At 32.8% G+C, this 12,996-nt stretch overlaps 8 protein-coding genes across 8 annotated transcripts; 4 read left to right on the top strand and 4 right to left on the bottom strand.

Moving 5' to 3' along the window:
• Nucleotides 1-24: 24 nt before the first annotated feature.
• Nucleotides 25-3,388, bottom strand: rrp6 (3'-5' exonuclease family protein; the record flags this gene model as incomplete). Its single annotated transcript, XM_061305684.1, has 6 exons — nt 25-558; nt 592-618; nt 654-758; nt 852-944; nt 1,039-1,399; nt 1,557-3,388. The coding sequence occupies 6 exons, from the start codon at nt 3,386-3,388 to the stop codon at nt 25-27; spliced, it is 2,952 nt and encodes a 983-aa protein (XP_061161016.1).
• A 319-nt stretch (nt 3,389-3,707) lies between these two features.
• Nucleotides 3,708-4,189, bottom strand: SNRPE (Small nuclear ribonucleoprotein E; the record flags this gene model as incomplete). Its single annotated transcript, XM_758313.1, has 3 exons — nt 3,708-3,845; nt 3,963-4,052; nt 4,142-4,189. The coding sequence occupies 3 exons, from the start codon at nt 4,187-4,189 to the stop codon at nt 3,708-3,710; spliced, it is 276 nt and encodes a 91-aa protein (XP_763406.1).
• A 116-nt stretch (nt 4,190-4,305) lies between these two features.
• On the bottom strand, nt 4,306-6,609 carry Kars (lysine--tRNA ligase; the record flags this gene model as incomplete). The annotated part of the gene is made up of 12 exons (XM_758314.1): nt 4,306-4,359; nt 4,390-4,533; nt 4,610-4,736; nt 4,807-4,892; nt 4,923-5,059; nt 5,150-5,266; nt 5,313-5,414; nt 5,446-5,681; nt 5,737-5,908; nt 5,938-6,205; nt 6,264-6,392; nt 6,526-6,609. 12 exons carry the CDS (start codon nt 6,607-6,609, stop codon nt 4,306-4,308), a joined length of 1,656 nt encoding a protein of 551 aa, XP_763407.1.
• Nucleotides 6,610-6,669: 60 nt separating this feature from the next.
• TpMuguga_03g00388 (uncharacterized protein) lies at nt 6,670-7,543 on the top strand (the record flags this gene model as incomplete). Its single annotated transcript, XM_758315.2, has 5 exons — nt 6,670-7,024; nt 7,087-7,157; nt 7,203-7,289; nt 7,361-7,431; nt 7,462-7,543. The coding sequence occupies 5 exons, from the start codon at nt 6,670-6,672 to the stop codon at nt 7,541-7,543; spliced, it is 666 nt and encodes a 221-aa protein (XP_763408.2).
• A 157-nt stretch (nt 7,544-7,700) lies between these two features.
• On the top strand, nt 7,701-8,696 carry TpMuguga_03g00389 (uncharacterized protein; the record flags this gene model as incomplete). Its single annotated transcript, XM_758316.2, has 1 exon — nt 7,701-8,666. The coding sequence occupies one exon, from the start codon at nt 7,701-7,703 to the stop codon at nt 8,664-8,666; it is 966 nt and encodes a 321-aa protein (XP_763409.1).
• Nucleotides 8,689-9,566, bottom strand: TpMuguga_03g00390 (uncharacterized protein). The gene is made up of 2 exons (XM_758317.2): nt 9,063-9,566; nt 8,689-9,032 (listed from the first exon to the last, which is right to left on the bottom strand). Exons 1-2 carry the CDS (start codon nt 9,428-9,430, stop codon nt 8,729-8,731), a joined length of 672 nt encoding a protein of 223 aa, XP_763410.1. The 5' UTR covers nt 9,431-9,566; the 3' UTR covers nt 8,689-8,728.
• Nucleotides 9,567-9,617: 51 nt separating this feature from the next.
• TpMuguga_03g00391 (RNA polymerase II-binding domain family protein) lies at nt 9,618-10,922 on the top strand. Its single transcript, XM_758318.2, has one exon. It carries the CDS (start codon nt 9,714-9,716, stop codon nt 10,845-10,847), a length of 1,134 nt encoding a protein of 377 aa, XP_763411.1. The 5' UTR covers nt 9,618-9,713; the 3' UTR covers nt 10,848-10,922.
• A 40-nt stretch (nt 10,923-10,962) lies between these two features.
• Nucleotides 10,963-12,989, top strand: TpMuguga_03g00392 (uncharacterized protein). Its single transcript, XM_758319.2, has 3 exons — nt 10,963-11,663; nt 11,753-12,448; nt 12,541-12,989. Exons 1-3 carry the CDS (start codon nt 11,319-11,321, stop codon nt 12,874-12,876), a joined length of 1,377 nt encoding a protein of 458 aa, XP_763412.1. The 5' UTR covers nt 10,963-11,318; the 3' UTR covers nt 12,877-12,989.
• The last annotated feature ends 7 nt before the right edge of the window (nt 12,990-12,996 follow it).

The raw sequence follows: 12,996 nt of genomic DNA on the forward strand, positions 1-12,996 counted from the left end.
TAATGTGTATTAACAATATTACATTTATAATTTTTTCCGCTTCCATCTACTCAGCAAATTTGATTCTTCTACCAATGATCTTTTATTCTCATCTTCAGACATTATATCATCCAATGATACATTGTCATCTTGCCTGGCAACTCTATCCGCATTTTCCACTATTTTCTTCTGATTGTCATCCAATTTCTCAACTCTGTCCTCTTTGTCATCTTCAGCGTCTGCATCTTCAGACATATCTATCAATTTATCTTTATAATTAGTTGATATGTATTCGGTTTTTGTATTATCCGTTGGGTCACATTGAAGCCGTTCACCGTCAATTGTTTCATCCTCCATTTGTTCATCGTGACTTGGTTCATCTTCAATTGACTGATATTGACGGTGTTGGATGTAGAGTGGTTCATTGTGAGTTGGTTCATTAGTTGGTTGAATGTCAGTTGGAAGGGTGTCCTGGGACTGGTTTACATAATGTTCAGCTGGTGAAACATTATTGAAAAATCCACCAACTACAAATTTGTTATACACTTTGATGGTGTTATGTATGCACAGGCTGTGCTTCTAAGTAATTAATAAATAATTCGAAAACGTTACCAGTTTGTTGAACTCTTCCAATTTAACCTAATTAATCATCTGTTAATGCTTTTAAAACTTACGTCTCCTCCCTTCATATCCAGACTGCTCATTATGTAATACATCGATTCCGGCTTTATCAGCATCAATTCCTTATTCCTCAACTTCTTACATATCATCACTATCGACTATAATAATCATTAGAGTGTATAATCATATAATTGAGTATACAATTATGTAACTGAGTATATAATTGTGTAATTTTGTGTATTTGTGGATACATTTTTGATTTTGATGACGTGTTCGATTTCGAATTTTACATTACTGAAGAACTCACACAAATTCGATACCAAATAATTATAATTACCCAACCTCTGAACAAGATTACAGTTAAATAATTCAAGCAGTTGGTATAGTTAAATATTGTAGCCAAATAGTATAATCATTCTATATAGTATGGTGTGTTACAATTCTCTTGATGATGAGTGCGATTTGATAGTCTCTGATGATGAGTTTTTCGGATTTATCTAATTTCCTCGCTAAGAAGTTTCTGAATGCGATAAGGTTCAGAAGCAGATTATATGATACAAAGTCCAATTCTGGAATTCTAATTTTATGTCTCTTTGAAATTGACTTGAACTTCTTGTAAATCTCTGGTCCTCTATCCACATACTGCTTCAAACAAGTTTCTCTGCCGTTATTCATCACTTGTATTATCTTCACTCTGCCATCCTCCTTTGACAAAATCTCATCCTTCAACGCGCTATACAGTGGTATTAAATAATGACTATCGCAACACGCATAGTCCAACATCTCAGCATCCAACGGCCTAACAACAAATTAAACTAGTTATATAGTTAATTATATAGTAAATAGTATACATAATGGTATAATTAATAGAATAATTAAATATATAGTTAATAATATTAGTTAACAATATTAGTCAACAGGGTATTATATAGTCAACTAGTGTAAGGGTGGATTACCTTTTGGACCAATCGGAAAGTTGGAATCTTTTATTTAATTTGATGTTGAAATACTTTTGAATGAGTTTAGCTAAGGATTGTTCAGCGAGGTTAAGAACCTTAGCAGCTTCTCTGGTATCAAACAGGTTAACAACGAATATATTAAAGTCACGTTGGAGCCAGACAACGTCATTAGAAGCGCCGTGCATGATCTTTAGTATCTTAGGATCAGTTGTGAGTCTGTTGAGCTTATTCATTTTCCCAAATATCTTGAAAGGGTCAATGATATAATTCTCTTCTGGAGTACTCAGTTGTACTAAACATATGAAGCCTCGGTATGTCTCAGTGTCATGGTGTTCTACATCCAGTGATAGAACTCTAATGTTCTTCAACTTATCCAACATCGAATTAAAGTCAGCCTCGTTATCAATTATTTTATACCTGATCTTGTCTGGACTTGATTCATCAGTCCTGGTGCTCAAAGTTGACAAACTTACACCATTGGCATTCTTCTTGCTGGGGGATAGTAAATTATTGGTACTACCACCGAGAATATTAAAGCCTTGATGAGTATTATGTTTCTTATCCTCTGACCAGTAAAGTGAGTTTAGTTCCTGAGAGTACAGGTGAGGGTTGACATGAACTCCCTTGTCAATTAGGGATAGAAATTCATGCTTAGGGTAAATCTTAGGAACAAATCCCTTGTCAAAGAACTTAGTATCCCTGTAGGCACTGGAGTAATTGACCTGTGGCTCAATCTTGTTAAACTTCCTAATCCTGCTATGGTTATGGAACCTGGTAGAAAAGTTGTCATAGTGGTTTTTCCACTGGTCCTGAGGTCTTGCTCCAGTAATATAATTCCTCAAATCAATGTCAATACTATTAGTGGTCAAAATTGAATTCTCCAAGTTTAACAAGTGATTCTTGAATCCCTTCTCAGTCCTATACAACTCGGTCTTAACACTACTGTTGTCGTGACTCTGTGGTTTCTTCTGAAGCTTTGTATTTTCTACGGGCTCTGAGAGCTCTCTTGAGTACTCAGTCCTATTATGCTTCTTTAGTCCACATTCAATCTCGTCAAACAGAACATCTACGTAACTTGTATTCTCGTCAAAGACGTGATCTGAGGTGAGTTTCCTGATCATATTCTCAATTTTGACCACAGAACCTTCGTACATATCCTTAAGGTGTGATAGCTTCTTAGAGTTCGATGGAGTAGCTGCAAACTCACGGTATACAGGATTAGAAATCAAGTTAGCTGATCTTACAACTTCAGTACATGAAGCAATAAGAGTATTCAGAAACAAAGAAGGTTCCTCATCCTTACTAGAATCTGAACTTGGTGATTTATCCTCACTACTACTATAGGAACTGGATGAATTAAACTCATTAGTACCATTGGAGCTAGGCGATTTAACCTCCTTGGTAGTAGATTCCTTAGATTCATTGGTAAACCTTGTGCTGGTTTTTGTAGATTTCCCCCTAGGTTTAAAATTAGAATTTCCTGGTTTATACTTTTTAGGACTTGGACTTATTAACTTTTCCCTTTTATTATCGGAATGTATTAACCTATCCTTCTTATAAACATTTGAGTGTTCCAATTTATGATTCTTTTTGGGAGCCGAGTTAGATGGTTTATCACCTTTTTTAACACCAGTATTTGAGGGCCTGTCGTTTTTACTAGTGCTTGAACTCTTGGCTTTATCCTGTTTATTATCTGAGCTTTCAGGCTTATTTTTTTCTTCTAAGCCGTCCGACTTTGATTTTTTTCTCTTTTTGTTAATTTTTAAGCCTTTCTGATACTTGTCGGACGCCTGAATCTTGGAGTCGATAGCATCCACAAACAAATCCATTGTTGGAGATCTTGATCATTCGTGCTTTAAAATTTTAATGGTATTGTATATAACGTATCCATTTAAAAATACAACAATATACTATAATACATTGACTGGGCACACTATAATTGTGTGACGTAAGGCGCTGTTCATTTTAGCAACAAAAAAATAAAATAATTTAATTTCAAGAATTTAGATTGAAAACTTTATTATAAAAATTAATAAAACATTTAAAAACTAAAATCGTAAACTAATACTAATATTTGTAACCATGAAATGTAGCGATTAAAAGGTTAAATGTTGTATTAAAATTAATGAAAAGGATTTTTAGAATTAATTATTTTGATGTGGCTGCTGAAATTAGTGTCATACAGTCTCCTTTTAAAAGAATCCTACCGACATCCTTCTTTACATTCTTCTTCACGTGAACCTCCGTAGCATTATCCAATACCATATTCATATACTCATCAAATCCCTATAATATACATTATATACAAATAAGAACGAAATGTGGTGACTATGTACTCAGTATATCATTATCTATGTAAAATTACATAATAATATATTGGTAAAAATATGGAAGGTTGAGTACCCGTATGGTTCCTTCGATTTTAGTATTAGGTTGATCAAATAACCAAATTTGTACCCTTGTTCCGCCTGTAAAGAAACGGAATATTTGGTTCTAAAAATCCGTTAACATACGTAAATTGTAAAGTGAGAATCTAGTGGAAAATATTATTTAAAATTGAAATAATTAATTTATTAACTTACAATTGGCTGGGTCATAATTTTTTGTAACTTATCCTTCCTCTCCTCCATCTTTTATACGAATATCGACAAATAATATTAAAGTATAAAACTGATTAACAATAATTTCAAAAATTATTTACAATTCAAAGAATAATTTATAAGTTGAGAATATTTATTGTAAGATATTATTTATGAGTTGGATCATTTAATGGTCTCATGGTGGGGAAGAAGATAACTTCCTAAACAATTATTATCATAATTATCATTACTTTGATATTATTTTTATCTGCTAAAAACATCGTGAGTCTGTCAATTCCTATTCCCCATCCAGCCGTTGGCGGTAATCCGTATTCCAAGGCTGTACAAAACGCTTCATCCGGTGGTTGTGCTTCATCATCTCCCAAATCTTTCGCCTACAAATATTATTACACATCCGCCACATATCTAATTATCTCCATCCAGTTATCTAATTATATATGTGTTCCGTACCTTTTGTTGTTGTTTGAAGCAATCTCTTTGAGTGATTGGGTCATTCAATTCAGTGTATGAATTAATTAATTCCTTTCCGCATATAAACAACTCAAACCTCTCACATACATTCTCCTTACTTCTATGCCTGCAAATTTATATACCGCTCTGTATCTACTACTCTATCTGTGTGTATAACTCTACTAGTGGATGCGTACCATTTGGAGAGTGGAGAAGTACATTGTGGAAAATCAACGATGAAAGTTGGTTTAACAATTTGATCCTCAATATAGTGTCCAACAAGCTAAAAATTGATAACTCAATTAATAAATACTTGATCTATGAGTTTTGCCGGTACCGGCGGCTTTGGCATATCCAATCCAGCTTCTTTTATTGCTGTTAAGTACTTTTCCACATTCTCTTGTGAATCATATGGTGGGCTTAACTTCATCTTCATCTTATTCTCCAGTTCTAAAACACACATTTGAATAGTGATTTAATAGTGAATTGGTGAAATAAATAACTTAGTCAAATTTGGATAGTAAACTGGATAAGAAATACCTTCAACCATTGACACTTTGTTAAATGGAGGAGTGAAGTCAATAACAACACCTTCAGTATCAGGCCCGTCCGGATGATACAATACTTCATACTTTCCAAACAATTCAAATACCAACGCTACAATCATTTATTATATGGTTAATATTATATAAATATGTATTACATGAGAGAAATTCTTCGGTCAGTTTCATGAGGTCATGGTAATCGGCGTAGGCCCAGTAGAATTCACAGGAGGTGAATTCCGGGTTATGTGTGGGATCAATCCCTGAAAATTACTTAAACAACTATAAAAATACCTTCGTTTCGGAAGCACTTGCCGATTTCAAACACCTTTTCGAATCCGCCGATGATGATAAGTTTGAGTGGGAGTTCAGGTGCAATTCTCATGAAGAGGTCCAGGTCAAGCTCATTATGATGTGTTATAAAAGGCTTAGCTGAGGCACCAGTTGAGGTAGTCTTTAGCATTGGAGTTTCAACCTCAAAAAAGCCTCTACTCGTCAAAAACTTCCTCAAATAATCAATTATCCGAGATCTGAAACAATTATTAGCACAGTTATAGAAATAGTATAGTTATGGTGTGGTAGTACCTGAGTTTCATGACTTTGAGACTATCGTCATTCATCATGAGATCTAAGTATCTTTGTCTGAATCTCACATCATTATCTTTAAGACCAAATTTATCTGGCAACATGTGCAAACAGGGTGATAATATCTGTACACTCTTGGGGAATACACTCAACTCTCCCCTCTTTGATTTACCTATACTCAGTTATACAGTATGTAATTACCTGGGAAACCCGTTAATCCTATAATATCACCACGTTTAATATTATTGTACGTGTCATTGAAATCGCCAGTTGAGGCATCATGGTTAGCAAAGTTTGCAAACACTTGGAGCTTAGTTCCTTCAGATTTAATATCGAGGAAACGTAATTTTGAGGAACTTGAAGCTATTCTGGAGACTCTTCCAGCTATTGAAACCAGTTCATTCTCCAAATGTGCTCCTGCCTCAAGGTGGTCATATTTACCAACAAATTCCTTCAACGACATATTCACCTATTACACATTATATTACGAGAATTTAGTAAAGTAGTAGTATGAATGGGTGGATTACATGAAATTTGTGAGGATACGCAGTGCCATTTTTACGCCATTGTTCTACAGTTTCAAGCCTATTAAGGTAATAATGCCTGGAATCCTGCTCTTCAGAAGCATTAGTTACAACTGTACTCATTTTTCGAGCCTAATATACATCAGTCAGGTTTAATTCCAAAGTATTATGGTTGTTATATTGTGTATAACAAATGAATAATTTATTTAAAAAATTATTAAAAATATCTAAATATGTTAAAGAATGATATAAAGTAAATAATAACCTTTGGGAGATAAAATAAATTTCTATATTTAGGGTAGAATAAACTGCAATATGAAAGTTGATTTAGGAATTTTTTACATAACATTTACTGATTTCCACATGGTGTTAAGGCACAATTAATATTGTGTACTTTTAGTAGATTTATATGTTGAGGTTTAGGGTATTATATAGAAAGTTTAGAAGGCTAAAGTATCTTTCTAAACTAGTCAAAAAGCCTGATGTTATCGCAAAATTAGATGAATTTTGGGGAATTCCTCCAAATTATAAAGGCGCTAAAAAATGCAAAAAACGTAAAAAAATAACCCTAAATAATGATCAAAAAGATGATAAAAACAATGTTTTAAATTATTTTGATAAAAAAACTGTGGAATCCGCTGAGGAGGTTACTATAAAGGAGGAATCAAAGCCAGAGTTAAAACAGCATGAATCTGAGCTTGATTATGAATACGTAAATGAGAAGGAATTTTTTAAAGAATCCGTAAATGACTTAAGAAAACTAAGTAATTTATCTATATAACTTTAATTATATAAAAATTTCTGAATTCATCTAAATTAACTTCAGTTTATCCACATCTGGATCCTATTTCTAAGAGGCATTTTGACGAAGTAAAACTCACAGCCCTTGGCGGAAAAGTAAGTTCAACTTTATTAATACGGTTTAATTATATTTTTCTGTAGGTATCGCATAACCGCAAGATGCCTTATAAGGAGTTCCTTCAAAGGCAAAAGGCTCTTAAAAAACACCTTGAGAAAAGGAAAAAATTGGTACCAAATATATACTTTTACAATTCTTTGATTATATTCTAAATTTACGTTTATGTACTAAATTTTTTTAGGAGATTGAACTGGGTGTTAAGTTAGGACTTGATACAAAGGGAGGTTTTCGGCAAGCTCAGTTACAAAAAAGGTAAAAATTTTAACTCGATTAATATTTTAGGAGGATATTGAGTCAAAAAAGGAAAAATAAACCACTTTTCGCAACTAATGATAAAACTGGTTTCTATCACATTAAACTTTAATATTTTCACTAAAAATTTTACTTTACACATCAATTTATAAATAATTAAATGAAAGTTTTGATCCATAAAATTGATTTGTTGGTTTCGTATAAAAATCAATTAAGATCATGTGTATACTTGATATTTAATTTTTAGATCAAATAAAATTTAATATTTAATGGTAGAGATGGATAATTTTACTTTTGGCGTGAAATCTGTAGTTAGTGGTGGATTAAATCTTAATTTTACTGATCAGATACTAGAAATAATTGGGCCATTATATAAATGTTGTTCAAAGTTTTCCCAAAATCTAAGTGAACCCCTTGAAAAAATAAATAAACTAATCACATCCATCCACTTTGATCAATCTGATACTAAAAGAAGTAGTCAGAGGGATCCTGTAAATAACATTGGACAAAGTGAATTAGATCCTGAAATGTCTAAGATCAAAAGTGACTGTATTGAGTTAATACCAAAGTGGCAGATGATCTTTACTGAAATTGAAAAAATAAGCTCAAATCTAAAGACTTTTTCTCTTAAAATGGAAGATTCAGCAAAGGGAATTATAAGTGAAAAGAAGCAAGAGGTAGAGGAAATAAGAGAGCCCTTACCAACACAATTGGGTGGGAAGAAATTCACCGCCAATAACCTCATTGACGTACTAAGATACTTTCCAGTGCCCATGACTGCTAAGAGGAAAGAGGAAGTGCAGTTGAGAAAGGATGTAATTTTAGCTCATTATCAATATTATTCAGCTGTTAGAATTCTGGAGGATCTGAAACAACTTCCCTTTGAACATGAAGTTGTTGAATTGGTTAAAAGCGCAACTATTACCCTAGATAATACTCATAAATTACTAATTAACAAGTGTACTGAGTTGATTCTCTTTAATGAGTACTATAAGAAGTTTATTGAGGAATATTTTATCGCTTTGGATGAACCGAACTCAGCATCGGACGACTATGCCATGGAATTTGAAGCTATGATATCAAGAGCAAAGAACACTAAATTAGGAGTTGGAGCTGAAATCAAAGAAGAAATTGAAAGGTTCAAAAAGTGGACAGACGAAATTGTATCTGCTATAAAAACGGTTATACCCAAACAAGTCGAAGAGAAGAAAAGGAATAGCATGAAATCTAAATAATCAAATTTTAAATAATATAATAAAATTTACTATAAATTAATCGGTTAATAATGTGTTAAAAATTAGTTAATGCCTAGTAGTTTTTTAGTTTCTTCAGAGAGTCCTAAATCTTCCAAATCTAACATATTTATGTCCTTATCAATTTCACCCCTTGTTTTATTCACCATAAATATCTTCTTCTCACTCACATTGACATTATTATTCAAGTTTATGGTATTAGTGTTGTTGACTGAGTTAAGAGTATTATCCAAGTTTACGGGGTTATCAAGGTTACTCACATTGGTATATGGTTGATTTAGAGTAATTTGATGTAGATTTGATTGAAATAGTGAAACGGGAATAGAATCATCCAATGGAGCTTTTAACCTAAAATATTAATATTTATAATAAACTTACGAGTTAACTTGATCCTTTTCAATACTGAACTTGGTACAAAGTTCTTCAATCAAATTTTCTATACTAATGTGTAATAATACTGAAATGTTAACCAAGTGTTCTAATGTGATGTTTACACACTTTTTTTGACAAGTTTCATTAATTTCATCACGTAGTGAATTTAACTCAGAAATATTACCACGTAACAACTCTATGAATTGATTCTCAACTTCCGGTGTCTCTATCAATATCACGGAATCTGATTCGGAGTCACTTTCATCTTTATCATCAGAGCTCACGGTGTTAACGAAATTAATAGTTTCAAGCTTCAAGGTGTTAAAAAGATGTGAAATACGTAAAAATAACTCCTCACTAATACTCTTTCCCATGCCTAATATATCATAGTATACTTCAATTATGTAGTTAGACCTTAAGAATATAACTATAACAAATGTGTAAACGGTAAATTATTTAATTGTTATTATTATAAAATTTATAGTAAAATTTATGAAAAAATAATAAAAATTAATTTTCTAGTATAATTTAAAGGAATTTTTACGACACCATAAGGAATAAATTTACTTTATTTTTTCTCAATTTGTATCATAATCTTTTCATAATTTTTTTATCAATATTTTGTTCTAGCGTTGAAATCATGATCTGTAATATTTGATGGTGGAATCTTCGAATGGTAATCTTGAGGAGATTTCAGATTCCGAATCGGATTCCGATTCCATTCCCTCAAATCCAATCACCACCTCTTCAAACACAATTAATAACTCCTTAAACCCTCTGAATAACTCGTCAAATCCTCTGAATAGCTTGTCAAATATTAATTTTAGTAATTTTAATCCAAAACCTAATGTTACAAATTCTGTTCCCTTAGCTGATAAACCAATATCACATGGAGATGTGGAACAGTATGGTTATAAATATGTTTGGGAGTATTTACAGTACCACCCAGACAAGGCTAAGCAGTTTTCTGTTATCTTGGACCACAATAGTAGGAAAAAGAAACTTGAAGAGATCTTCCCAGAACAGTTTATCTCCCATAAAATATCACAACTTGATACCACTCAACTGAGTATCGAGTCTTTTGCAAATTATGTTATGCAATTTTGTTATCCTCCGTCACCGATACTACACCTGTTCCATGATAAATTCGTCTCAGCTCCTGTGAATAACAGCACTGTAAGATTGGCGATATTTTATGTATACAACCATCTGGTACAGACGTTCACAAATGAGAATGTTTGGCGCTATAAAGTCTCATTTCACTTCCCAGGGTTAGATATCTTCTGCATCCCGTGTATCATACATACGAATAAAATCAACTGTAATAATATAATTCATATATGTAACTGTATTAATATTTGGAGACAGAGGGGTATTTACTCCAGGGAAGTGTGTGACAAGTTAGAGAATATAACCACCAACTCCTCAATTATTAAGAGCGATTTAAAGATATCAAGCGCTAACTTTAATGTAAATGATGAGTTAGGGTACCTTAATGTTTTATATAATATATTTAAAATGCCTCTAGTAGATAAGGTGTACGATAATGCCGCCTCTAAGTGTGATGTCAACCGTATAATCGAAGGTGGAGATAATGAATATTTACAAAAGATGATAAATGAGGGAGTTGAAGAAGAGTTTATCGAGGCTGGAAGATTATCTGGCCAGGAATTAATTATTCTGAACAGCGCCTGCCTGGACTTGGGCGGAATGATTAAGGAAAACGATGAAAATTTTAAAATACTCAGGAAAGAAATCAGTAAGCTCGACGCTTTGCTAAATAGGAAGTAATTGGTCATTTTAATACTCAGAATTCGATGGAATTGTGTAATGTGGGATAAATACATTAATGTTTTACAAAATTTATTACTCATTATATTATTTGTACATTAATTTTTTGTAATATATTATTTCAAAATTATACTTCTGTGTTTAAAATTGTAATTTATCAAAATTTACTCAATTATTTCCAAAATGTGTAATATCACATAAAATTGTAATTTTTAAGAGTAGATGTAAATTACTTAACTTTGCGTATAATATTTATCAAAATTCTTAATTTTTAAACCAATTAAAATTAATAAAATCGCCTTAAACTATTGAATTAATCTCTAACTTTTAATTCCTGTCTTTACTAAATGTGTAAAATATAAAGTTAATCCTTTAAGTCCTAAAATACTGTAGTATTGTGTAAAATATCAAGTTATTGTGTAAAATATTGTAAATTAGTGTAAATTTGGCATAACATATTTGAATTAAGCAATGGAAGAGAAGGTATCTTATTCGACAATGTCCGCTGTGTTGGAGACTGTAGGTGACGATGAGAAGGTTAGAGTAGCTCTAATGCCTCCGCACATCGCCAGAAGACTTGTAAAAGAGTCTGGAATTTCCTCAGGAGCTGGAGTTTTATCAAATGTTACCGGCTCAATACTTGTGGATTTACCTTTCAGGAACCTACTTTACGAGTCTAAAAAAGTACAAAGATTATACTTTGAACTTGAACCCAAAGACCCTGATTTGTACCCCAAATCTAAAACTGTCACTAATTCCCTACTACTCATTGATCCTATCAGACTCACACATCTACTAAATAATGATTTAAACCAAGTAATTTTCAACATAATACACCAATTTAGTAGTTAATTATCTAACTTTACAATATATACACATTTTAATCCGTATTATAATTGTTGTAGGCCCAGCGTGTATTGTATATGAGATGTTTTACTGATCGTATTTGGTTAATATTTCTAAGGCTTGTAAGTCTGGGAGTTGGTTCTCGTCTAAGATCTTTATACTCTTTGAGAGACTCTAGAGTTGCAACTGACGAGTTTCTAAGTGATTTGGAGGAACTACAACTCAGTCTTGTTCAAATGGTTTTGGACGTTACAAGATGTGATTTAACTGAGAATACAGCTGCTGAGATCGAAACTGCAGTTATAAACGGCTGTAAAAACGTGTGTTTCCTTGCGGAGCATATAAGAAATCACTGGAATAACTCACTTGGAGAATTCCCACTCCTAAACGACCTTATTCCATACCTCAACAAGTGTATGCTTCATGTTGACAAGTTACTACTAAGGAGTGGTTTCAATCAAGATAATCTTAAACTCGGTGATGGTTCAGATCCCGTGGTTAGTCTGGCAGATCTTGGAACATGCTCGCCTCTGAAGGATTATTTCAAAGATGAAGACCAGTTAAATGGCCAGGCTGATTCCACACTCGTCCAACTCCAGAATTTATCTAAAGTCAACTACAACCTCAAGGACATTTCTTATGTTAAGGTTTTGGGTGATATTCGTAACTGTATAGTCTCAGTTGCCACTAAATCTGCTACTCTACTCAGCCTCATGAAACTCAAAATTCTAGATTTCCGTCAAAAACTCTTTGAAGTAACTTTTCACACAGATAAATTAATTGTTAAATAGTTAAATTACTCAGTTAGACACGAGTAAGAGTAGTTGTAAACTCAATTGTGTTGTAGTTACCGGGAAGTTATTCTTTTATTAACAATGAAGTATTGAGGAAGGGATTTTTGAGTTGTAATTTGGATGAAAATGACGCAGTCCCCTTAGTACTTCTTTCCCATTGTCTTGGCGCTTATTCTATTCGGGAATGGGTAATACGATTCTTACTTGAGGTTAAATTCGATAAGGTTTCAATCTTTCTTAACCCAACTTCTCAATCCTCAGTTAACTCTTACGGTTTCAATGAGTCGGCCTACTTCAGAACTGCTGGACAAACTAAACCAAATCTCGGCGATTTCTTCACTCTAATGCCACTAGATCTCAGATTATACATGAATCAACTTGCTTCATAAGTGGTAATTGGGGAGTTATCAGACAGAGTACCGCTCCTTAAAATGGTGTAAACTAGGCAGTATTAAAATATTAACTATGGAATTGTAAACCCTGTAAAAACGTAATGATGTACTATATAT

Source organism: Theileria parva (assembly GCF_000165365.1).
Source record: "Theileria parva strain Muguga chromosome 3 map unlocalized ctg_530, whole genome shotgun sequence".
NCBI classification, from domain to species: Eukaryota; Apicomplexa; class Aconoidasida; order Piroplasmida; family Theileriidae; genus Theileria; species Theileria parva.

What these genes read in the sequence shown, in the direction of transcription:
- TpMuguga_03g00392 (XM_758319.2), top strand. Translation starts at nt 11,319, where the DNA reads ATGGAAGAGAAGGTATCTTATTCGACAATGTCCGCTGTGTTGGAGACT. An exon ending in TAAATAATGATTTAAACCAA is followed by an intron (nt 11,664 to 11,752) that starts GTAATTTTCAAC and finishes TAATTGTTGTAG; the next exon opens with GCCCAGCGTGTATTGTATAT. An exon ending in TCCGTCAAAAACTCTTTGAA is followed by an intron (nt 12,449 to 12,540) that starts GTAACTTTTCAC and finishes ATTGTGTTGTAG; the next exon opens with TTACCGGGAAGTTATTCTTT.
- TpMuguga_03g00390 (XM_758317.2), bottom strand. Translation starts at nt 9,430, where the DNA reads ATGGGAAAGAGTATTAGTGAGGAGTTATTTTTACGTATTTCACATCTT. An exon ending in GAAAAGGATCAAGTTAACTC is followed by an intron (nt 9,033 to 9,062) that starts GTAAGTTTATTA and finishes TTAATATTTTAG; the next exon opens with GTTAAAAGCTCCATTGGATG.
- TpMuguga_03g00391 (XM_758318.2), top strand. Translation starts at nt 9,714, where the DNA reads ATGGTGGAATCTTCGAATGGTAATCTTGAGGAGATTTCAGATTCCGAA.